The sequence below is a fragment of the Mauremys reevesii genome, linkage group 1 (genome assembly GCF_016161935.1).
Source record: "Mauremys reevesii isolate NIE-2019 linkage group 1, ASM1616193v1, whole genome shotgun sequence".
Classification (NCBI taxonomy): domain Eukaryota; kingdom Metazoa; phylum Chordata; order Testudines; family Geoemydidae; genus Mauremys; species Mauremys reevesii.
In genome coordinates this window covers 194,533,291-194,559,773 of record NC_052623.1, presented here as the reverse complement: position 1 = coordinate 194,559,773, position 26,483 = coordinate 194,533,291, and the positions used below count along the sequence as shown (strand labels likewise).

Genomic DNA, 26,483 nt, shown 5'->3' with positions numbered 1-26,483 from the left:
AGACTCCCTCTGCAAAGTGTGTGTCTCTCTCTCTCTCTCTCTGTCAGCCTATTTCCCTCCACAGCTAAGTGTTGCTGCTTCTACTGCTGAGAAGCACTTTTTAACTCTTTCTTTAGTGTTCTTTTGATCTCCCGCCTCTCAACCTGGCCAAACAGCTGTGTCATTTTGACCTAGAGCCTGGAACCGTGCCATTGTCTTGTAACTTCCCCTGACATCTGCTGGGAGCTTACTTATATGGAATCTTGTGGTGACTTTCTGTTTATTCTTCCCAGAGTCCCCTATTATGCTAGATCCATGCATTCATACAGGGCAGTCTTATAATCCTAATAGACACTAACTTACCTTCCCTGCCCAGATCACGTACCAGGTTAATAAAATTGTTACAGCTCAGTATTCATAACATTATTACATAGCAGCTCCACGTCTGTCACAGAAGCTATTCTGATTCTGGAAGATGAATGTTATTTTGATTTCTCCCTTTAACACTCTCAGAAATATGACAGATTCAGTCTGTGACGTTCTTTGACAACTTTATTTTAAGTCAGTGATAGAAATGACTTTCAACACTTTTTTTTTTTTGGTACCATACTACTAACATGCATAAATTTTTGCCTTTGGTTAGTTGACAGCTCAAGAGAAAACACAGAGCCCAATTTTGAAAACTCTTATTCAGGTGAGTAATCCCATTGACCTCAAGGGGACTACTTGCATCAGGAAAGTCTACATGGACGAGTAAGGATTTTCAGGGCTGGGCATAGCATAGCAATGAAAGTGTCCCAGTCTACTCTCTATCAGCAGAACGGGGGGAAAAAAAGGATATAATGTTTTTTTTTCTGTATGTATAGCACACTAGAAATAGAGGCCTTGAGCGTCTGCACGTGCTGTCCTAAAATGGGCCTTTTGGGATAGACAGCCCAGGAGAATACTCCTTATGCTGAGGGATAGTGTTCCCATCTCTCGTAACAATTCTCAACTTTTGTCTCATCCTGTATTTTGAGGGAATTCTCTGGGACTGCATAAAACGTAACTCTAAATGGGGTTGGCATTTCTGTCTTGACTGAACATTAGCCAGGGCAGAACATAAAAGGGAGCATGCAATCCAAAAGACAACTTTTCTTGCAAGCTCCATTTCAAAGCTTAGCCACAGGGAAGAGAGGGGCCCATTGGGCTTTAGATTTTTCTCCAACAATTGTGTGTGTGATGCTCTGGGCCCTGTGTCCTTCTGCTCCTGACATCAGTGAGAAGGGGTAGGCCCTTCACTATGTGCACTCTCGGCAGGGGCGGCTCTAGAGCCCAGCGGGGCAAGCACCCGCCTGGGGCGGCCCTTTCCCAGGGGGGCGGCAGGCTGGGCCGGCGGACCTGCCGCAGGCATGCCTGCGGGAGGTCCACCGGAGCCCCGGGAGGACCGGACCTGCTGCAGGCATGACTGCGGACGGTTCGCTGGTCCCGCGGCTCGGCTGGACCTCCCGCAGGCATGACTGCGGCAGCTTAACCGGAGCCGCCGGACCAGCGAACCGTCCGCAGCTGCGGGAGGTCCAGCTGAGCCGCGCGATCAGTGGACCCTCCGCAGTCAAGCCCGCGGCAGGTCCGCTGCTCCCGCGGCTCGGGGGCGCCTCCCGGGCATGATTGCTTGGGGCGGCCAAATTTGTAGAGCCGCCCCTGACTCTCGGCATCTTTTTCTTTCATCCTACAAAACAGTGCCTCTTAAGGCTCTTTTGTGACACTGGTGTCCCCACTTCACATATGAATGTGAGCAGTGTGAAAACACAGCCCTACCCCTCATGAGCCTGGATTGAGTAAGGGGCATGTAATGAGCGGAGCTGACCCCTTGCCTCTAAATCCTGATTGGCTAAAGGATGGAAGAAATCCTACCCCTGACTTCTGGTTGCCAACCCACTTGTCACTGGAGGAGAGGAATATCACTCTGGAGCAGGAGCCTCAGCCCTGCCCAGGTAGGGGTGGGGGTTGGTGACAAGCTACCTGGGGGTCAGTATGAGGCCAATCAGTTGGCACAGGGGCAATGTTGGGAGAAGGCTGCAAGCTTGATCAGAGAGTACATGGTTCAGGAGGACACAGAACTGAACACGGCCAGACAGCACCTGGGCCTAGGTGTCAGGCCAGGGAGACACAGCCATAGCGAGGCTGGAAGAGTGAATTGGACTCAGTGGAGGAAACCGTGACAAGCAGAGAGACAGACATCAGAGGCTGGGATCCACCACTCTGAGCTTACATGGTACCCAACCATCAGTGACCACCACAGACAAGAGGGATGTTGTTTTGGGACTAATGGACATAGGGTGGCTGTAGTGTTGACTGTTTGTTGTTCAATAGTGTTACTAGGTATATTTAAGCATTGGGGACACGGCATATAGTACTGCGGCTGGAGTTGTGTGTGTGACTCCCCATAGGGACCTCTGAATAGTCCTGGGTTTTGAGTTCTGTTGCTGCCCAGATAGTCATAGATGTTGCAATCTGAGTGTCTTTGGTTCTGGGGTTAATTCCTGCCTCCCCAAAGTCCCTGCTGGCTAGGACCTGTCACCCTATTGTCCTCTAGGTGCTTACAACTTGACTGAAGTAGTTTGTTCCACTATCTTTCCAGCTGTGGAAGTTAAACTCACTGGTCTATAATTCCCTGGTTTCTCTCTGTTCCCCTTTTTAAAGATTGTCCTTCGCCAGTCCTCTGGGCCCTCACCTGTCGGCCATGAGCTCTCAAAGATAATCGCTTTATCTAGTTCTTTAAGTACCCTAAGGTGAATTTCATCAGGCCCTGCAAAGTTGACTATATCTACTGTTGCGTAAACAGTCTTGAACCTGTTCTTCCCTACTCTGGCTTGCATTCCTTCCCCCTTGTTATTAATATGAATTGTGTTAAGAATAAGAAGAATTGTGTTATCCCTTTTAGTTAAGACTGAAGCAAAATAGGCATTAAGCATCTTAGTCTTATGCGCAAGCCTGGTTCCAAAAACTCAGGCAAATATTTAAATTCTACCCACCCACTTCCTGTAAGAATAGAAAGTGAGAGTATCAATGATGTCATGAAATATATGTTTATTTTTTAGTCTCTCTCTATTTTGGTCTTAAGCTTGACAATATCCTTTGGAAGGAAGCAATGGAATGAATGACGGGCAGCAGAACATCATTTCACCTTTTGATGTCCAGCGTGGCAAGAGATGACATTTTCTTTATAAGAGAAATCTCCTGTGAACATTTGCTCCAATCCTACAAAAATGTAGTGCCATCATTCACACCACTCTAGTCTCGAGATCTGCCAGCACCTCTAAACACCCCCTTACTTTCTAGGATTCATATAATTTTCCTGTACATATTCAACCCAAGTTGAAACTTGGCATGCATGTTCATATTACCATGACACTTTTCCCCCGTGCATATATTTCTACTTAGTATTTCACAAGTGTTCATACAAACCAGTAATTTTTTTTCTCTTAAATGTTGCTGTTCCCTGAAAACTGGCAATATTGTGAGTAAAGCTTATCTCTTATGACTACTATACATTTTTGTTTAGAAATAAATAAATTCAGGTAAAGTCAGTATAAGTGTGTGCACTGACTCATTTTTACTGTATACTTAGCAAATGATTCACCCTTTATGGAGAAAATGCACAGCTTAATTGCAATTACATTTCATATGCTTTCCTAATATATTCCATCCCCATTTTAAGTCACGTGTTTTTCTTCTTATGGAATTTGTTCCTAGCCGTTCCTTAATTAAGATTGCAGCTAAGTTGCTGTTCAAAGCTGAATTAATTTTGCTTCCTCTCTAGTTAATCAGATAGTCTTTGTGAATTTTCAAGTAATTATTATGTTAGAATTGATTAAACGGTTGAAGTTCAGTTTAAAATAAGTAACTTTTTATACTTCATTCATCCTCTTTATTTATTAGATCACTTCCCTTATTCCTTAGCATTCATGTGAGAAATGTTATGATGTTGGTGAATACTGTACAGCATGGGAAGCCTTGGGTGTTTCTTTCTTTAATGAATTCCCCATACAGTACTTAAAATTACCAATGCTGGAGACTGGCTGGCTCAGGGCATGGTAATCAAACATGAAGCTTTTCCCTGCCTGGTCACCGGTTCTAAGAGTAGATGAGGATTGTTGCCATTTGATGATTGTGAGGGGCTAGTCTCACAATTCAGGGCAACTGCACCTGTATTTTCCCACAGTGGTCCGGCAAGGGCACTTGCTCTCAGACTTCCAGCTACCTAGCCATTGCCTCTCTTGAGTGGGGACCCACACCCATCTCCTTCTGGCTGGGCTGGGGTATTTCCAGGCTGCACAGTTCCCCACCTATACTGTGGTATCCCCAGCAGAGACAGGCTGTCCAAGGCCAGCTGCTTGCTTTCTCGTCAGTGTTGGTTAACAGATGTCATTGCTACAGTTATAAAAGGTACCATGAAGCACTTTTTATACATGGCTTCTTTTATTCTTAAGTTTAAAAGCATTACAGAGGAAATATATAAAAACAATTAAAAAGTACATGCATTCTAATTGGGGTTTCCAGGTGTCCGGTTTTCTACTGGAAAGTCCGGTCGAAAAGGGACCCTAGTGGCTCTGGTCAGCACTACTGACTGGGTCATTAAAAGTCCAGTTGGCCATGCAGTGGGGCTAAGGCAAGCTCCCTTCCTACCTGCTGTGGCCCTGTGAGGCTTCTGGAAAAAGCAGCATGTCCCCACTCTAGCTCCCTCATGTAGGGGCAGCCAGGGGGCTCACCACACCACCTCCACCCCAAGAGCCGGCTCTGCAGCTCTCACTGGCTGGGAACTGTGGCCAATGGGAGCTGTGGGGGTGGTGCCTGTGGACAGGGCAGCGAGCAGAGCCACCTGGCCATGCCTCTCGATTGGAGCTGGAGAAGCAACATGCCACTACTTCCAGGAGCTACTTGAGGTAAGCGCCACCCAGAGCCTGCACCTCCAATCCTCTCCCATGCCCCAACCTCCTACCCCAGCCCTGATCCCCCTCCTGCCCTCCGAGCCCCACAATCACAGCCCAGAGCACACTCCTGCAATCCAAACCACTCATCTGCAGCCCTACCCCAGAGCCCACACACCCCCAACCCCCTATCCCAGACCTGATCCCCCTCTTGCCCTCCGAGCCCCACAATCACAGCCCAGAGTCTGCACCCCCAGCCTGAGCGCTCACTCCCTCTCGCAACCTTAACCCACAGCCCAGAGCCCCCTTCTGAACCCAGAGCTCCTCTTTTCTGGCCGCACCCCGGATCTCCCCTCCCCCCAGCCAGAGCCCTCATCCCCTCCTGCACCCCAACCCCCTGATCCAGCCCAGTGAAAATGAGTGAGTGGGGGTGGGGAGAGCGAGTGACAGGGTGGGGGAATGGAGTGAGTGAGTGAGGGGCGGGGCCTCTGAGAAGCGGTGGGTCATGGGCAGGGCTTCGGAGGAGGAGTGGGGCAGGGGGCAGGGCAAGGGTGTTCAGTTTTTGCAAGTAGAAAGTTGGCAGCCCTAATTCTAATAAGCTTACCAGAGGTCACTGCAACTTTTGACAAGTATTCTGTGAGGAACTATCTTTCAGACCTTCCACCCAAGTGGGTTTCCTTTTGGTAACAAGTTCATCACAGTTTCAGCTCAGAACAAGCACCCAATCTTATGAGGGCTCAGTAGGACCAGTCCTTCCTACATTACTCTAAGAACTGGGGCATTCTCTGGATCAAGGGTCCTGTCTGTTTGCTGGATCAGGAAGGAAGGCCTGAACCAGTTTAAAACCAGGCTATTTATCCAAAAGTCCTATCTCTGTCAGTCCCTGGAGAATCCAGTTTGAACTAGTATATATCCGTACCTCTTCAGAGGGGGTTCTTCAAAGTGTTTATAACAGAGGAAGTATATTAGCATCCTCCCTCCTATTAGGAAAGGTACATACAATAACATGTACACAATCACATTTTAATACAATGGACCCTAAAGGTATTAACATTAATTCAGTAAGGTTTATCTTAATTCCAGAAGGTTGGATCAGGATATTACAAGATATTTTCAATCTGTCACAGCTACATTCTCAAGAGCTCAGCACCCAGCAGTTCCCATTATGACATTTTAGGGCTGAAATGTTGACAGCTCAGCATTCAGCCTGATGAATTAAAAAAAAAAATCTGGCTACTTACTTTGATGCCTAAATGGAAACTCAGCTCTTTCTAAAATCTGGTCTTGATTCTGGGTACAGTGGGGTTTTTTTTTGTTTGTTTTTTTAAAGAAAATGTGGCCCTATGTGGCTTATGTTTAATGAGCTGATGGTGTCGGTCCAACTTCTGGTGGTGAGGGATCCACCTCACAATATACGCCCAGAAATGGCATGAATTAGCAACAGAGGTTGAAGACTGAAGCAACATGCAAGCAGAAGCATCCTGTCACAACTAAAGATGATCCCATCAGCCCAAGGATGCCAAGCATATTGGCAAGGCATCATGGAGAAGTTTGTACAGGTGCTGCTGTACCTATTAGATGCATAAATGGAGGATTTTAGGTCTTCTAGACTGGTTAGACCTTTTGCAAAAATTGATTTTACATTTGACTATGTGCTTTAAAAACTGATAATTATTTTGATTTTAAATCTCGAAGATTAGATGCAAGTTTGTATGATGCAATTAATTAAAAGTACAAATCAAGCTCCACAGACATTAAAAAGCGTTTTTGGAAGCAGATGTGATTTATAATCCCAATGGATGAAGTGACTGATTATTTCTGTAGTTATTTCTAATAATCCTGTAATATTTTTCATCAGATAGAAAGTTGTTTTCCTATTTTGTATGCAAGCACGAGGTCCAGAGTGCTCTGCCCTTGTGTTGTGATCTTCCTCCCCCCCCACCCCACATCTTCCTATTACAAGAATGTGTCACTTTCTTGTTTAGGAAAGAAAAATATATGAGATAAAATTTGTGTTTAGGAAGGATTTTAATCTCTAATGTATTTTAAAAAAAAGTATAATGTTGGCAGAAAACCGTAAATCACGCTTATGTCATTCTCTAGATTGATTTTATGGAAGCTAGAGAGACGATCTTGCCATGTATACGCAGTGATTGTACAGAATACCAGTATAGACTATACATTTAGATATACTGTATTAAGAACAGAATTTTTACCTTTCCTTCTGTTTGTGAATTATATATGGTAATCATTCTTAACCTGAGATTTAGTCCTTGTCAATACATGAAATCCCAAATGGGATCTGTGTAGATTGCCTCACTTGATATTGTGTTCCAGATTGCATAAGTCTTCTACTGTAAATATGGTTACAAATCCAAAATTTGTTTTCCATGAATAATGTCTGATATTTGCGTAAAAGAATAACTCTCAATATTTGGAAAGCTGTGCCCCTTAAACAAAATAAAACCAACTGCATCCCCTGCAATTCCACCATCTGATGATAAAAGTCTACAGGGTGCCAACTCTCACAATTTTATTGCCTGATATTTAGGGGGTTCCCCCCCATTAAACACCCTACTGCTGGAATCAAGATTCTGCATGAGACTCACAGCATTTTTTGCGGGGTGGGGGGAACCTGGAAATGTGACCCCAGTGCACCTTAAATACTCAGAAACTAGAAGTCAAAGAAAACTTATCCCCACATATATTATTTTAAAATAACCCTCATTTTGGGGGGGCATCTTGACTCATGATTTTTAAAGGCTTGAGTTTGGCAATACCAATATCTTCCATGGCTCCCACTCCATCCCCACTGTGGGAAACATTGATATAGATATTCATAATATCATCCTTCTGCTCCTATTTTACATGCTTTGAGCAGTGAAATAATTAACAATGCTGATATTTTAAATTATAATTGGCCTTTAATTAAGCACACATGACTAAGGAAACTACTGCTTGAAAGCTATAGTTATAGTCTCTCTGCAAACTCAGGAAGACATTTCTGTATAAGTTACCCTCCATATTTTGAAGGCTCTCTATGCAACCATAACAGCTAGAGAGAGACATTTTTGGAGTTTAGATTCTGGATAACAATTAAGAGGGCTGTCAGTCTGTCTCCCGGTGCATGTGGGCAATGTCGAACACACTGGGAAATACTGGCTTAAAATACATTATTTCCATGCTTATTCCTGCTATTTTAGCTCATTCAGTAAAAGGTTCCCAGAAAGTGATTACTAAGGAGGTGGAAACACCCGTGGAATGAGATACATGTTTAGCTGAGTGAATATGTGTAGGAATTGTTTGGGGGTATTCACCCAACTCGGGGTCTAGAGTGACAGAGAATCCATTCAGCTTTCAAGAACTGCCTTCTTGTTCAAAATAAAACAAAACTCAAACACAGTTTTTTGCATCCGGTGTGACTGTTTCATGTATTTTCTTGGTGCAAACTGAATTGTGATTAAATTTGTGGATGATACCAAAATTAGAGAGAGAGAAAAGAGGGCAGAACCAAACTACCTTTTCGGTGTTATCTCCGTGGAGCTGGTAGAGGACAAGGTCTATCCCAGTCTGCTCACTGTCTGTCCTCGTGCCTCCCTGTTGCCAGCTACTTACGCTTACCTAACAGATAGTGGAGTGGCAAAGGACTGTGGCAGATAAAAATGACTTCTGTTAGGCCCATGGGTACTGTGTAAGCAAAAGGCTGAGAGTGCCCCTCCTACAGTACTGCATCCCACTCTTCTTGGAGGATATTTCCTCCTTTCTACAACTCTTGTAGGCAGCTGTGTTGCCTAACAGCCAACATGGATTGGCACCATGTACACAACCATGGGTGCTACACACAGCAGTGGCTAGGGGATCTTGCTGGCAACAGTGACCAGCAGAGCTCCCAGGGATATACATCTGTGCTTCTTGACTTACCTGTGTACATCAGCGGAGGGTTGATCCTGTGTCTTAAAGTACCGGATTGGGACTTGAGACCGGGGTTCAGCTTCTGGCTCTATCACAGATTTATTGTGTGATTCTAGGCAAGTAACTTAATCTTTCTATGCTTTAGTTCCACATCTGTAAAATGGGGATACTATTTCTTTCTTGCCCCCTTTATTTTATTGTCTGTTTAGATAGAAAGACAAAGTCACTTGAGTCTGCAATGTACATGCAAAGCAAATCGATACACAGTCTTGGTGCAAATAATAGAAGTGTATTCAATCCCTCACTTCCCCTGGCCACGGGATGGATACCTAGTGACAGTGGGGGCAGTGTCCAGAAAGAAATCAAAAGATGACTTGCCAAAAATATCCAATTGCAGAGCTGGCACAAGCTGGCTTAATTAGAGCCCGGCTGTTCCGATATGAGCTCTTTCCATGGGGCCAAGCACAGATTGCTACAGGGAGATTGAGTAACTGAGGCTGGGAGGGAAGGTGCCCACAAGAGTGTCTCAATCCGAAGAAGTGATCCATAAAATGAAACGGTTCAGCAATTGTGGCTCTGTAGTGATCCCCTCTGGCAGACACATGGGGTAGCGCTGATAAGCTCTAGCAGGAGCTGCCTGTAACTCTCCTCTGGCAGACCCAGGGATGGCCTCATTTGGGGCCTAGGATGAGGGAAATAGAGCAGACATTTTAAAAAAATAGTTGTGTAATGAACTTGATTAAAATGATACATTGTGGGTAGAATCTTCTGATAGATCAGAAAGCCACAAAAGCCTTAGTGCCAATAAAACAAGCAGGGCTGTGGATAGGGGGAATGAAGGGCTAATACACAGTAGTTTCCATAGGCTATCTCAAAGAGAACATAGTCATTGGGATATGAATTATCTTAGCCCCCCAATCACAAAATTCCTGAAGCAGAACAGGCCACAATTACCCTCGGCAGCACAGGGATTAAGAATGAGATTGACAATTTATATAATAACTCTGCCATGGAAGTATTGAGCTCTGATAGTATTACTACTTTTGCATTTGTGTTCAGCCTAGGAAAGAACAGTAATTGAATATTATCAGATTGTAAATGGATGAAATGTTGAACCGAGAGTCCTGAGCTATATGAATTATGTCATCCTTTATTGCAGAGGCCCTAGGAGCTGTTTAATGCAGCATGTGAAGGGGGTTGCTCCTGTGATTTATTAGTAGGTAGTGTGTGTTTGATTTGTATTATGCTTATTTTACATGTAGCACCACAGAAAGATCACACTGTGTGAAGCCATGAGGGAACTGAACACTGCGTTATGAAGGAGCTGCTTGTGTGAATGCTGGACTCTGACTGTGTAACTTTAAGGCCCAAATATTTGTAACCAGCTTGGTCTGGGACTTCAGGGGAAGTGGAAAGGGTCCTGGGAACTGACAGGCAGAAAGTGAATGAGGGATAAGAGCGGCTTTTTTTACTTGGGGAATGTACCTGGGATCTTTGTTCTTTTAAAAAGCAGAGGCAAGTGTGACTGGGACAAGGGTTTTTCTCAGGTGTGCTTAGGGATCTAAGTAGCATTAAGGTTCGGGGTGGGAAGCAGTTTTGATCCACCTTTAATGATTATTTTTGAAGGAGGGTGACTAACATCTCTGCTCCTATGAGCCTTTGTAAATTACAGGTATGACTGATTTTTCTCTTGCAGCTGAGGTTCGCCTTTCTTCTCATTATCCTAGGGCTTGGCACCCAAGGGAACTTTTATTTTGCACTCTGTTTGTTCTTTCTCACACATCCTGTTTGTGAGATATTTTCCCATCTCTTCAGAGAAGGATGTTGCAACCTACATTAAAGCTGGTGCTGCATTTTTTCATAATTTTTGGTATTTTTTCTTCTAGTTTGGTTCCCAGTTTTGCATCTCCCTCCTCCCCCAGCACCCCGGACTCTGACCACTTGATCACTTCTTGATCTGTGTTACCTTTGTGTTATTGGAGGAGGTGCACTAGGACCCAGCGAGCTGCCCCTGAAGCAGCCTGCAGAAAGGCAGCTCAGCAGACTCCTCCTTATCTCCAGTGTCAAACTTGACATCAGCCTGCAAGCGGAGCATGGTAACTTCTCCTGCAATCAGCGCTCTCACATCAGTGGCATGCTGCATGAAGATATGCTCCTCTCCCTGCCCTCTGCACCAGCAACATGGATTGTCACATCTCCATCCTCCTCCTCCTCATCTGCTCTGCCTTCAGCTGCTTTGGGGAACTGATTCTCCATCCTACCAACGAAGGTAAGTAAGCCGGGCACAGATAGAGATCCCAGCAGTGGCTACACTTTCCCTTTTTCTTAACGTTTGGATCCTGTTTGAAACCGGGTCCGCATCATTTTTTTTAAGGTGGTCCAGCGGGATAACTGTTTGTTCAGCGGGTGGACTGAGATTTTCTTTGACTGAACAAATGAGTGGTAAAAGAAAATCCTGCAAAATCAGATGGTGGCAGCTGGAACAATTATAACCTTCAATTGCAATGCAAAATAGACAGCAGTGTTCACAATGTTGTGTGTTGATTTATACAAAGGGGGGGGGGGTTGCTTTCTTCGCACTCGTCTTCTTATAACAAAGTTTAAAAAAGAAAACGTAGCTCTGTTCGTGTGAGCAGCTCTCGGGGGGAAGGGGTGACATGTTGGGGTGGTGACCGTGACCCATGACACAAGTAAAGGGAGCTTGGTCGTTAGATGGAAGAGAGAGAGAGAGAGAGAGATCGTATCCGTGTGTTTCTGTAGCGGCCGGATTTCACTGACTAGGTGGAAGTTGTTTATTACATCTCACAAGGTGATGGGCTGCTCCGTGGTACAGGCTATAATGAGCATAAGTGACGCTAACGGGAACCATTATAGTAATGCCCAGGGTGCTTGTCTGCATATAGTTATGCGTATGAAAAGTATATATTCTGTGTTGGATAGCCCAAAAGATAAAAAAGGGAAGGAAAGACTGAGAAAAAAGGGAGGAAAGAGAAGTGTAGAGAATTTTGTGTTTTCTTCCACTGAGGTTATATTTTAAATGCCTTCCCAGCTACACAATTACCAAATTGATCTTAGTGTTGATTCACATTTAATGCATGGAATATAACTCATTTATTAATTAGTAACTTAGTAGCCTAATGATGTCTTTGTAGCTAATGTAGCTAATTTCGCAGTAGCCTAAAAAAAAAAATTAACCTATAACACCTGTCCTTTTTAATGAATTATTTCCTTACTGGTAACTAAACCACAAACCCTGTTTATATGCATAATGATAGTAATATGAGTCGTGTTTTATTTCATTCCAGAAACTTTTAATGTAATAAAAAGCAGCCAGTGGTACTACTCCTTTTAGATAACTTACTTTTATTGCTGTAACAATTTAATTTCAGTCTTTAACTCAAAAGAGTACATTTTAAAAAAAAACCCTCAAACAAGGCATTGGCATATCGTTTTTGTTAGCTTTTGCTAAGTTAACATGTGAAATTCAATGTGGTTAAAATACACACATTTCAGCAAAATAATTATACCCATTGGACATTCAATCTTGAAAGCTAATTTAAAATCTAAGTTGAAAAATATAAGGCTATCCATTCCCCATGGATAAATAGAGGTGGAGCTCCTGCTCACAAGACACTGGACACAGCCTCTAGGATCAGTGTGTCCAAAGCAACTTTTATCTATAAAATCCAGAGGTCAAAAGGTGATGAAGAACTTCTAGCAGCAAACAATTGTACAGAACCTACACCTGCTTCATATATAACATTTGCACAGAGAAGAAAATATATGTGCTATTAAGATCATTATTTTTGGTGCCCAAGTAACACTGATGAACCGAGTGATGTCCTAACTGCTTTTGGGATAAGGCAATTATTGTGTAAAATGATTTTTTCCCCCTGTAAAGTGGAAAAAAACAATTAAGGAATGATTAAAACTTTACAAATCCAAGTAATTCTTACATCAGATCTTTTTATTGCTGGGAAGAGTCAATTATTTACTGTTATCATAAAAAGTATAGAGCAGCTGTTATATATTGTCTGTATAAATATTTTTTGTATGGCGAATGCTTCAGAGGTTATTTAACAGAACATACTTTCAAAGTGTTGTGCATAGCTAAGCCTTTCTGCAGCAACACGCTATTTTATAAATAGAGTCACCCATCGCAAATGATTTTGGCTAATAAAAACAAGCATGTTCGCCGGGGTTACTTTCTCTGTGTGTTTTTATTACAAAAGATTCTTCACAAAGTATGTAGTTCTGTTAGGCAGTAAGCAGAGCAGCTCCGCTTCCATGACACTTGCAGGCAGACACATAATGTAAACTAAGATAATAATTAAGGCAAAAAGACTTTTGAGAACTGAACTTTGTTAAAATATCACTAATTTTTCTTTTGTTGAAAATTGTTGGCTTTGAGATTTAATTTAATAAATTAAGGAAAGTGCGGGGGAAAAAACTCCTATGCAATACGAAATGCATACTAGGCGTAGCTGTCCAAAGAAGCTTCTAATAAGACAGTGGTGTACATTATGACTCATCCAGTTTGACTTTAGTTTTTTTTCTTTATTACTTTAAAAACCTTGTGCAAGACACAGTATGAAATAATGTTTTCTGCACAGCCAATGGAAGCGATAACAAAAAGGGACAGCAGTGTTAAATATTTAATCTTTCAGATTGAGTATTATTTTTATATTCCTTCCCCAAAATGAAAAGTAAGTGTTTCTTCTAAAAATAAAACTATTTTAAACAATTTAATATTTGTGGTAATTTAGGAAGGCTTGAAAAAGTGTTTTGATTTGTTTACCATATATTTAGATGGATACGGTGAATTTAAGAATGTGAGTTTTTATAATTTGCTAACATCAGTCTGACACACACATTTGACAATCCATTGTCAACATGCAGTTTAAAAAGCTAAGTTAAAAAAGGTTTTGCTTTTTTTCTTGAAATAATCTTCTCCTGACGACCTTTCTTCTTTCCCACCCCTTTGCTCTAAATTTCCGTGGCCAGCGTCCCTCCCGCCCCAAATAAAAAGGAAGTTAAGGGGAAATGTATGTTTATATAATTTTGTGGTAACTATTTAGAAAAGTTTTCTTTTTCCAACTGTGAGAATGAACAAACTAGAGTAATTTTAATTGAGAATTTGGTCAAGGGGTGTGTCTGGGTAGACCAATCTCCATACGTGGATAGATAAATAGAACATAAGTGAGTTGTATAAAACTTACTATGGATTAACCAATTAATTTTTCATATCGAGTCTTTTAAAAAAGGATGAAATTCAATCAAAATTGCTTTACAGTACATGTAATTGCTACTGTACATTAGGTATATTGAGGGTAGTTTGTGGGCTACCACCAAAAATATACCAGATTTATTTTATCTGGAAGAATTGCGCAGATTTTTGTGAAAGCATTTTTAGTGCTAAAACATTGTGTAAAATATGGACATTACAGCCAATACAAACAGTGCAAGAGCAGGAAAAATAGTAGTAGTAACAGTTATAGGTTGGTCTATTTCATTTTTAGTTATTTAATCCAGTTTTGAGCGTTTTGTCTGGGAGAGATGGAACATATGATACTCTGCACCATCACCAAAAGTTTTATTTAAAAGAAACTGTTCTTTTATGGAAACAGGTAATTTTTGTGAAACTTATTTCTTAAGAAATCTGCCACATACTGGGCTTTTTTTAAAACCACACATTTCTTACCCCTTAAACTATCTCAGTAGTCCCGAAAGAGGCTTTATCAATGTACAGTATTGAAGTGTGAACCATTTTTTGAGTAATAGGAAAATGTCAGGAAGAATTAACATCTGAATGAGTGGATCATTCCCCATTTTAGGGTTGACATCTATTTTCAACACACAAGCAGAAAAACCTTAGGTTGAGAATGTGTCATGCGCTTAAGGTGCATATAAATCATAGACACTATTATTTCAATTGGATCTAGTATTTTTTAGTTTTGGATGATTACTTTTTCGCTTAGAGGGATGCAGTTTCTTTCAAAACAGTTTATATAGTATCCAGAAATTGAATGAGTTATACAATTCTGTAATTTAATAGCCTTTTCTGATCCTTTTCAGTAACTATGCTATTTGCCTGAGGGTACCAGCAACCTTAATTTCACTGTTTTATAACCCACAACAGTTAACACTTGACCTGGGTCATTAACAGGATTATCAGCAAATTTGTTTAAGCTTTTACTGACAACCTGAATTGCTTCAATAATATTTTGACTGTGCAGACAGGAAACTTCTTGCAACCTCTCAATCTAGCATAAAATTAATTTCTTATGAAAACGACTCCAAAAAGAGGACCAATATTGTAAATCTGTTTACAGTACTGAGTTACAAATAGTCTCCATTTTGGTAAACAGTAAACAACTTGTAATCAGTTCCTCTTTCCAGTGTCTATGAGGTTTCCATGATGTGGTTTCATGTTTTTGTCATTCATTACCATCTCGGAACTTTGCATAATTCAGCAATTAAATTACATCGCTTTATTGGTGTGAATATTTACTGTTTACAAAGAGTTATTCATATTAATGTGTTTTCTAACAATGTCAACTGTTGCATTTTTTTAAAATGCCAGTGTTGTGTGTGCAGTGGCACGTACAACGGACTTTGCACATACATTTGTATGTTTTGTTTTAGTGACATTAGGAAATATTGAAAGTGCTGGAAACTTTCTATAGTTATGAAAAGGAATTGTACGGACAAAACTCCCTTTAACAAGCATTATCTTACTCTGTGTCAGCTGTTATTAGATCATGACCAGTTTTGATGTATCATGGCATAATTCCTGAAGCAGTTAAAGTTCAGCGACTGTTAATTTTGTGAGTTTAATTTCAAAAGTGTAATTATAAAGGCAGAAATTTTAACAAAAATACATTGTCTTTTTAAAGTTGGAATTTGGAAGATTTAAACTGGTGAGGTTTAAAGGGCTATTTTTTATACAGCTGTATCGTATTCAAAGCTGCTGCGTTTTAATCCTTCGCTATATAACCAGACAAGTAATGAGCATGCTTTAAAATTCACAGCATGGTGTTTGTAAAATGCTTTATTACGGGGGGAAAAAGTTCAGTGGATTCTTTATTTTGTAGGCCTGTGTTTACTGAGAGGTTTTAATACTTTGAATAATTTGTTTCCTTTTCTGTTTGTCACTTTGAATCTTTCCTGACGTAGCATATTACAATGAAAATAGTGTTAAAGGAAAAATTAAGATGCTGCTTAAAAAAATTACTTAAAATGTTTGAAAATATCAAACCATGTCCAAATGTAAGGTTCTTCTCACAATTTATTTATATACATTTTTTCCAACAGGGCTAACCTCCTCCCAAAACAAAGAAACAAAAAGTAATAACCAAAGAGGTAGAAGATTGTTTTTAAAATTTTTCAGTGTATTAAAAAAGCATACGAAGCTACAAGCTTTAGATCATCAGCTATCTGTAAACCTTAAACATGTATGACACACACCAAGCTTAGGCTGTTATTTACAGTAAAACCTTTGCAGCTTCTTGATGCTTTGTGAATAAATGCAATTTATTTGCATGTACATTTGGCAGGAATATTGGCATTTGTTTCAAAAAAATATCATCCTTGGAATAATGCTGAATTCAGCAAATTTGCTGTCAGTATGCTTGCTTTTGCTTTTGTTTTAAAATATACAGCTTTTCTTCCAGGAAAGCATGTAACTACTCTTGTTCTTGTAATCCCCATTTGATGAAAGGTTTAGAAATACAGATGCAGGTGTTGGTTTTTGGTTTTAGAGATCTGGATTTTATCACCAGTGAGGGTCACTACAGAGCTGTTACCAAATGCGAGAGTACAATCTGAAGACTTTTAAACAGAGGCTGGTCTAGTTCCGTTATGCATCCGTTAGGTTATTCATCCAGTTATAACGGTGTCCTAGGCTGCCATTTGATTTCTTTAAGAAATTATCTGGAGGAGCAGTGACATCCCTCAAAATTCCTAAAGTTCAAAGTTGTGCTCTACAGAACCAGAATTGTGACATTTATTAAAAAGTCAGACAGGCACCTAAACTACTGAATTAACCAGGCAAGGAGGAGGTGGTATGCATCTTAGGAAAAATTCATGGGCAAGGAACAAGTATCTTATTAGTTCTTCACCTTGTGAGACACAATTCCAGCTGACTGAATTTGGTTGCTCCGCTGGGCATTGATGTGGGGATTCTCCATTGGGAAAGTCAATATCAATTTTTACTCTTTACCAGAGCTCTGTTTGTTATGAAAAGAGGCTTGGCTGCTGAAAAGCGTTTACAAGACGGAAAGGGTAGCAATAGTAAAGAGAAAATAAAGAAAAAATATGTAGAAAAGGGGTGTTCTGCTACCCACATTTCTTAACTACAGACTTGTGGGATCTTTAAAGTTCAAAATAAATAAATAGCACTCAGCAAGTAGCACTTATATGTTATGATCTAATGATAGCTGATGTAGAATAAGGTAATGTTTGTTAAAAAGAGTTTTCCCTGTTCAGTTCCTTTCTATTGCTATAGAAAAATTTCCAGCATTTTCATAATTTCTTTACTTACCAGCAAAATCAAGTTAAAAGTTATCAGTTTGACTAAAAATCCATTAAAGTGCTACAGCCATTTTTATTTCCAGAAACTTTAAATAAATTTTTATAAAAAAGCTACTGTTGTCAACTGCAGGTATATTCTAAATCATAAACAAAACTTTTTATAAACTGCTTTATAAATCTACTTTTAAGACAAATTCAAAGGGCACAATCTGATCTTACGCTGGTATAATTCAGGAGCTGCTTCATTGAAATGTATGGGATGGGATTTTCAAAAGCACCTAAACAACATATCAGCTTTCAATGAGACTTGTGCACCTAAGTCTGTTTGGTGTTCTTGAAAATCCCAGCCCAAAGAATTCTTTTACCAGTGTGAAACCAATGTGAAATCAGAATTGGGACCCAAAGATTTCAGATTGCTTGTGAAACTCAGTAATGAATAGTGTGACTAAAAGAAATAAAGAACTAGAAATAAAGATAATCCTCTCTCAAAGAAAATGTTGGGAGAGAGACAAAAGAATTAAGCCCCAGCCTGAGAGACTGTCGGCTGGAATGAATGAAACCACACCAAATAAAGTCTTAAACTTGCAGAGATGTTATTAAACGAGACAAACTGTAAGTAGACACTTTACTGCCAGCCTTCCTTTTTTCTTGAACTACTGTATCCTGCTGTTTCAGGCAAAGTATGGAGGGAAAATCCTATTAATCTGCTGGAAAAATATTGATGAAAGAATAATAGCAGACAAAATGAACAGTAGTAGAAACTTACTAGCAATTAAGAAAACAATGGGATGAATGTTATGGAATAAGGTTCAGTCAGGGCAGTTGAATGTAATATGTTATGGGAACAGTTTTCTTTTTTGTCCAGCCTGTTTCCCACACCATATTTATATCCACCTCTTGATGGCAAGGACAAAAAGGTTACCTCAGTCTGCATGTTAAAATATTAATGAAAAGACTGCTAGAAAGCTGGTCTCTAATGCCTCCCTGATTTTTAGGTATGTAACTGAAAAGTTTGTATTGAATTTATTCACTTAGGGAAAGATAATGTTTTATAGCAAATGTCTAAGAAAGAGAATAACTATCTGAATTGGAAATTTTAAAACCACAAAATCTCCTTCACTGCACAACTTTCAGGCTTCCCACAAACTTTGCCCAGTAGTAAATAACAAGGAGTGAAGTTGTTTTTGTGGCGGAAGTTCTGAGCTGAAACCCAATAAATACATAATCCCTATAGCCTTCTCTCATTAGCTGCATTATTATAATTCTTAATTCAGTGCTGACAGTGTGCTCAATCCCAAATTAAGGCATAAATAAAAAGTCTCCCTGTCCCTAAAATGTTGAGACGTTGTTTACATTAGCAAGCTTCATGGCTGTGATTCTTCAGCAATACAGCTCCACAGGTGCCAGTATCTGTAGAAGCTGCAGTATACATAGGGTTCAGGCATTTTTACCACCCTATTTAACACTTAAATAACAGGTTGGTAAAAACATGCAATCCTTGTGTATGCTGTAGTTGCCACAGATGTCATCATCCATCAAGGGGCACTACTGGAGAATTTACAGCTACGAAGTTTTAGGGTACATAAGGTCTCAGAGTGTAAGGATCCAACCCTGCAAACATTATTCAAGAGTCCAGTTAAAGAATAGGTGAAAGGAAGTGAGCATCTGTCCCAGTGAGGGTGAGGGCTGAAGTACCCAGGTGAAGTAAGAAGTAAGGCTGTGGAAAGAAGGCATTCACTGTGAGGCCAGAACTTGATCGAAGGAATCTAAATCTCATCAGTCTCCTCTTCTTCTTCTTCTTCACACCTCAATTGCTCCTGCTCACCATTCCTGTCTTTGATGCTTCCTTCTTCCCCATCCCTATTTATTCTTTACCTCCCTCTCCACCCCCTACCGTGATCAGGTGAGCAAGGTAAGGCATATTCCCTTTCCTCTTCTACCTTGGGTGGGAAAATGTAACTTTTTTTTTACCTCCTACCTGTTCACTTTCACCCACACACTTCTAATCAGAAGGGAGAACCTTTGGTCCTTGGTTTCCCAGAGGAGGCCATGGTGGAGTGCACTACTCAAACAGTGCACTCAATCAGCAGCGCACTTAACAGTATCAGCCTAGTACTCAAGAGTGGAGAGAGGAGTGGCAGAGAGTGGTGTTTATGCACAAAGAATATGCTCAGCTGGAGAAGGGTGGGGATGCTCGATGAGGAAATACTGGGAGCTTATGGTGTGTCAGGGAGGCTAATGGTTGGAGGTGACAAAGCAGAAGGTTAAGGTCTGTGAGAAATTGTGATGTGTGGGTGGGTGGATGAGAATACAACAGCCACGTTAGCATTTACCTTTTCTTTAGTATAAATATTTATATTTCTCACATGTGGAAGGAGCGAGAGAATGTTAGCAAGGTTTGGGTTGGAACAGCATCAAATTAAGTCGGGGCAGTTCCATTTTTCATGTGGATCGCGCAGCACACATGTTCTGCATTAATTACCTCCATAAATTCAGTGAACCTAGCAAACAATGAGAATAGCATATTGGTGACATCAGCGTATTGGAAAATAGAACTAGTTTTAGCATCTTGGTTTCCTCAACATGACACTTCTGGAGCTTTCTGATGCTATGAGCATGTTCTCCCAGTTCACACCAAAACATTTAACCATTTGCCCTCTGGATATATTCTATACATATGGGTAACTGGGTAAGAGCCCAAGCATGTCAGTGCAAGTTGAAAGGCTTGATTCATAAAAGTTTCATCCTTCATAACAATCTGTAAGAGAAGAGATTCATGAAATTATGGGAGATGCACTTGTCTGGATGGCTCTCTGAATGTAGTGGCTGAGCATAGTTTAATGCATAGATAGATTTTACTAATTCTGTGCTTTTAAAGAAATGGCAAGGATTATTTCTTGCCTAAGATAACTTTGAAAAGCAACTTCTTCTAAAATCTGGAATAATGCCAGTGTGATTGAACAGTCACTTGCCCTATTAGCTGACAAACATTTGGTTATTTGGGTACTGGTCCTTGTCTCAACAGACTCTGACATCAAAGAGTGACTGATTACCTGTAACTCCCACTGACTTCATTGGGAGTTGCAAGACTCTTAGGATCAGGGCCTTCATTGTGTTTTCAGTGCAGTAATAAGGAAAGTTTCCATGATCTAGGGAGCCATTCTAGGTGTGGATACTACTCATGATGAAATCTGTTCTTCCTATGGCATCTGCTGCTGTCAAGAGTTCTGGAGGCTGAGGCTGTTGTGTTGTTTCTTTAGTTGCTCACTTATTTAACAAATATGGGTACAGTATTGTGATCTAATGCAAAGGGCCCCATCCTAGGAGGTGCTATGCTGTGTGTCCTCAACCTCTATTGAAGTCAGTAGACATTGAAGGCACACAGCATCTTGGAGATGCTCAGCATCTGTCAGGATGGGGCCCTTTGTGACAATACAGTAGATCCCAGCTTTATCAGACCCACAAAGGGCCCCATTCTACAAAACTCTCATTGGTTACAGACAAGGGTTCATACAACTGATATCCATAAGTTATCTCAGGTAGGGAGTGCAGTTTATGATCACAGGAAGAATTTTAGGGCTTGATTGTGCAAGGTGCTGAGGCCCTTTTGGGAAGTGTTTAGCTCCTATTGAAGTCAGTTGTGTGGCATTTGGCACTTCATAATGTTTGGTCCTTATAGAAGGGTAAACTTGCCTTTTCCTAATTTCACACCTTCCCTGGTTCTGTGGACCTGATTCTGAATTCACCCTGACTTATATCAGTGTAATTCCACTAAAGTCAGCGGAGTGACTCCTGATTTAACACGGAGTAACAGTAGAATCAGTCCCTAAGTGTTTGGAACTTAAACTTGAATTCCGGTATTAAGGGATTTGGAAACACTGAAAAAGGGGCAAGGGAGAAAATGTGAATGACAAAGTGAATACAGACATATTGTGCCCGTTTGGGTCTGGAGTACTCGTATCTACTTTTTTTTCTTTTTCTTTTTTAAAGTACCGCTCTTGAGAAGGGAGGATTAATAGGTTTAATTGACAGGAAATCTTTATGAATTAGAATTATTTTTTTTACGCAAAAATAAGTTGAAGGTTTGCATTCCAGTTTGGACCTTATTAGGCTCATCCATTCTTAGTTTTTATATTCCTGGCATAATGAAAAGAACTGGCAGCATAACTCTACAGGAAATAGGAGGCTAATAAAACGGAAACTTTATTAGACATTTGATAAACGTTACGTTCCAGCACACCAGTGACGTGTTTTTATACAGTTGGAGAGTGAGTTACACACAGTTCTAGCAGAACTGTACTACTCTTGTGTAAAAGTTTCAGATTGGGAAAAATAAATGTATATTTCTGGTGGTAATTTACATACAAATATTTTCTAGACCAGGGGTCGGCAACCTTTCAGAAGTGGTGTGCCGAGTCTTCATTTATTCACTCTAATTTAAGGTTTCACATGCCAGTAATACATTTTAATGATTTTAGAAGGCCTCTTTCTATAAGTCTATAATATATAACTAAACTATTGTTGTATGTAAAGTAAATAATGTTTTAGAAATGTTTAAGACGCTTCATTTAAAATTAAATTAAAATGCAGAGCCCTCCGGACTGGTGGCCAGGACCTGGGCAGTGTGAGTGCCACTGAAAATCAGCTCGTCTTCTGCCTTCAGCACACGTGCCATAGGTTGCCTACCCCTGTTCTAGGCAGATTTGTCAAAATAACACAGACAGGTGTGAGAAAATCCACCATATATCTCTGCCAAATCAGCCCTCTCCTGAAAAACATCTACTATTTCAGTGTTGATGCTTTCTGAGTAGAGATGCCTAAATGTGCCTTTACTTTTATTCTGAGAGAAATAGGGCATGGTCTTTCTGTGAACTACAGAGTTCAATTGCAATTTGAGGGCATTTGGCACTCCGTAGGATCAGGCTCAAAATAGATTAGTTTGCACATCAAACTGTTTTGCAGCTCCATGGCTAAATCATCCATGGGATGATTTAGTTGGGTTTGGTCCTGCTTTGAGCAGGGGGTTGGACTAGATGACCTCCTGAGGTCCCTTCCAACCCTGAGATTCTATGATTCTATGATCCTTTGACCCCTCCATACTGAGATGAGGGGGAAAGTATTTTAGCATGAAGTGAGCATTCTACATTTTGCAGTGACAAAATTTTAGTAACTTTAATTCTTCTTTCCAAATGTTTTCAACTTAATGATTTTTAAAAAAATAAAAATATAATATAATAATATTTTGCTCTTCTGCACCTTTAGTGTGAGGACTTCATAATGTTTAGCAAGCCTTTCTGTGGGGAGCGGCACGACTGTCCTTTGTTCTATACATGTTCAGGGGAGTTAGAAGGATGTAACTTGTCCCTTACTCACCTCTGTAGGCTTCACATCTAGTGGGTATCAGAGTTGGAAGCAGAACAGCCCTGCAGGACATCTCCATTGCCTGTGCAGGTGGGTGGAGAGTGAATGGGCAGGAGTGAGGAGTGGATAGAGCCTTTGGCAACAGCTAGCCAATGACTAGTTGAGCCAACGACGGGAAGGGGTAGTGAGGCAGTGATCTGAGCTAGCAGCAAAATACTTCCTGTATGGAGCAATTTGGGAGTCGGGGGGAAATTGTGATTCAGTCACAGTTTCCTCCTTAGTCTGGTCCTAGGGCATTGCAGTTTATAATCTAGCCCTTTATTTGTGGGCATTTCTGTAGCGCTCATCACTGTGCTGAGTCCCCTCATTAAGTGCTTAACAACAGTCCTGTGAGAGAGAATTACAATGAGATTCCTATTTTGGTAGCTTCTCTGACAGGCCGTAGGAAGAACTGACTACCTGAATCTAGCTCCATAAGGAGTTCGGGAGCATGTTTGCTGAAAAGAATAAAACTCAGGGAAAAATAAAATTCTCTTGCTCCTGAAGTACAAGGACAGTGGCCAGAAGTTGCAAAATATCAGTCTTGCAAGAATTAAAATGTAATAAAAAGTCAATAAATGATTCAAACTAATCTAGAGAGTTTACCGTATAATAAAAATGAATTTCTGTAACACTAATAATTTGAAAGGTAACTTGACACATCTGAATATGGTTGGGCTGTGCTTTTTATTTAAGGTTCATAGCAATAACTTTTAGATTTGGGGCATGGTTTATTTGTTATGTAATAAACATCTTTGCTAGAATGATGGAGGCCTGTACCCTCTAGTTCGTTTTATCTATCGGTTGCCGCTGCACTTAATTTTTGTTTTTGTTCCATTTTTTTGGATGTGGCTTTTTTTGCTTGTACAGTTTTGTAGTCAGCAGTTTAACCACAGATTGAAAATGGCATTTGCCAAATTTGTAATGCTCTGCACAAAATCCTATTTTGTATTGTTCAACATAAGAGGGGCATAGCAGAAAAACTCCATTTCTCACTACAATTGTGTGTCTCCCCAAAGGCTATGGCATGGCCTTAATCTGCCAGCAGGTTTCTCCCTCAGGCCCACTTTGGAATGAGAACTGTAGAGCACAAAAGGCCAAATCTTACAGACGACTGAGCGGGTGAGCATAAGAAATAGCAAGTTTCTACTGGGGTTTCTAAGGCGCTTACACCAGTGAATGATAGGTGGAGTGCAGCACGACCAGACGCCTGGCATTCTCCCTGTGCCAGGGATCGAGGAGGCAAAGGTGCCAGAGCAACACTTTGGACCTAGCAGAGTTCTCCTATACCAGGGGAATTCTCTGCTGGGCATTTGTATCATGAACTTACAGCCCTTTTATGCCACTTGAGCAGCACAAAGGGGCTGTAATATCACTACAAAATCTGGACCATTTATGAATATATTCTCATGTAAATGAGTGGAGAATCAGGCCCCAAGTCAGCTACTTAAAAATGATTTGGGGCAAGCGTAATTTAGAACCATGTGTTGTTTCTGAATGCTGTTACTTGAACAGGGATGTAGCTCTGGTTAGAACTGTTTATACCAGAATTGCTACTCTCCAAACTGCTTTCTGTCCATAACCAGAAATTCCATAAAAACCCTTTACCTTATTTTTGACCACCATGATGGTTCATCCCAGATGTCTGTACACAATGGGGCATGTCTTCACTCTGGCCACAACCCAGATTGTCTGTTTGCAGTTGCCATTTCCACCTAGAAAACCAACTTTGGGTGCAAATCTGAGCAACTGCAACTCCAGCTACCTCCCTTCTGCCTGTAATCTGGTAGTTTAGAGGTGCCGACCCTCAGACCTGTGCCCATAGTCGATTAAGTGTATAAAAATTCAGGTGCAGATTGTCCTGGCAACAGGGAGGCTACCATTCTAAAAATGTGTGTCAGTATGTGAACAGACTCCACTCTGTCCCACCCCAAAACCAAATCCTGGCTATGTTCCTGCTTCAAAGTGCCTTCTTTGCTTCCCAGAGAGTTACAAAGCATATTTTGGTTATGGGCATCCTCATTTTTTGTGTTGGATAGCCACAATAAGGTTTTTTCCCCTTTGCTAGCATTTTTCTAATAACTAATATTATTCCAAATTAACATGGGGATGCCTAACCAAAGCAGACAACATTTACGTATCTGCGGTATTTTTTGTATCCATATTGGTTCCAGGATATTAGGGAGACAAGGTGGGTGAGGTAAATCTCTCACCAGCAAAAGTTGGTCCAATAAAAGATATTATTTCACCCGCCTTGACTTTCTAACATTTACATGGTGTTGTTTTACTTTAACTTGAAAAAGCTGATTAGTTGAAAAATCAGTTATTTTAGCCAATCCGTGATCCTTCTGAATGTCTTTCTTACCTCACATTACTGGGGAATGTTTAGTGACTAACAAAGCTGCTGTTATCTAATCTTTGTACTTTAGATCTTGAAAATTGACTGTTGGCAGGCTCTCTCCTCCAGTTTTTATGAAACATGGGCTCAGGATGATTCTCCTTGGCATAACATTTTGGTTAATTGTTTTTCCTTCAGATACGGAATGTATTTATTTTGTATTCAGTTTACTATAGAAGTGTGAACCTCTCATCTTCCTTGAAGTGCTGCCCCTTTCAGATGGAGAATCTGATTCTGATCCCTGGCTAGTTTTACACCCAACTCTTTTGTCTTCCATGAAATTACTCCTGATTTAGCTGGTATACGTGAGAACAGAAACAAGTCCATAAATTTGGAGTTTCTGTTGTCAGTGGGCCTGTATATCAAACTCATCTCAAACCCCTTCATTTTGCTAGTTCCTTGTACCACAATACCTACAAAAACGCAAGCAAACTTGCATTCCATGTGTGTTATGTTCCCGTTCCAAGCTCTGGGAAGAGATTCATTCTGACAATTTAGCACAGCCTGAACTGAGGTAGCTTATTATGGTTTCTCTTAAATTGGGAAGTCGACTACTCTGGAGCCCAAAGCAGCAGGCAAAGAGGCAAGGCTCTTAGGAAAGAACATGTGGTTAATAGACAGCATTGCCGGCACATTGCCATATGGCATAAATAGCCATAGTGTACTGTACAGCGAACAAGTCCGTTATGTGAAAGGACTAAAGCCACTGAATTCCCAAAGCTGGGATTGTGATTGTTGCTCATTTTGTAGATCGCTGTGATATTTAAATACTGGCAAGTAACAAGGTTATGAAGTCCCTCTCACTGGTATTTAGCATTGTTTTAAAAACAGTCACGTGCTGTGAACTAGTGCAATGCACTGAGGTATTAGTTAGCTGTTGATTTTTATCTTACAAGAACTCTTCTGTGCTCATTTCTCCTTGGTACGATATTGCCATTTTTTTATGACAATTGTATGCCAGTGACACCCCCGACTCCCCCGATGAGGCATAAACATTTTGTAGAGAAGAAAAGCAACAATATCTGGCATTGTATCTGTTCAGCTGGAGTCCACATTACATCTTCCACAGTAACAAACCAACCAAAGAATTAAATATTGCAACGCTAGTAAGGCTGGAGGTTTGGCAGAATAAACAGCAAGTTCTTATGGCAACATTTTAAATAAGACACCGGCTCTATAATACCAACTGGCATGGCGGGGGCACGAGGAGAGGTGGGGGGGCGGAAGGTGGCACTTTTGCCTAGGGTGTGAAACATCCTTGCACCGGCCCTGAGAACTGTAAAAACACCAAGAGTTATGACTCAGTGTCCTAACTATTAGACACTTCACCCCTCCTCCCTTCCCCAAATTAG

At 40.8% G+C, this 26,483-nt stretch overlaps 1 protein-coding gene across 1 annotated transcript in view; it reads left to right on the top strand.

Moving 5' to 3' along the window:
* EPHA3 (EPH receptor A3) overlaps positions 1-26,483 on the top strand; it is a 773,721-nt gene that overhangs the window by 456,041 nt on the left and 291,197 nt on the right. The window contains exon 5 of the mRNA XM_039481726.1: positions 10,784-11,070. Coding sequence (XP_039337660.1) covers positions 10,983-11,070 — 88 coding nt within the window. The 5' untranslated portion in view covers positions 10,784-10,982. The remainder of the gene's footprint in view (positions 1-10,783; positions 11,071-26,483) is intronic.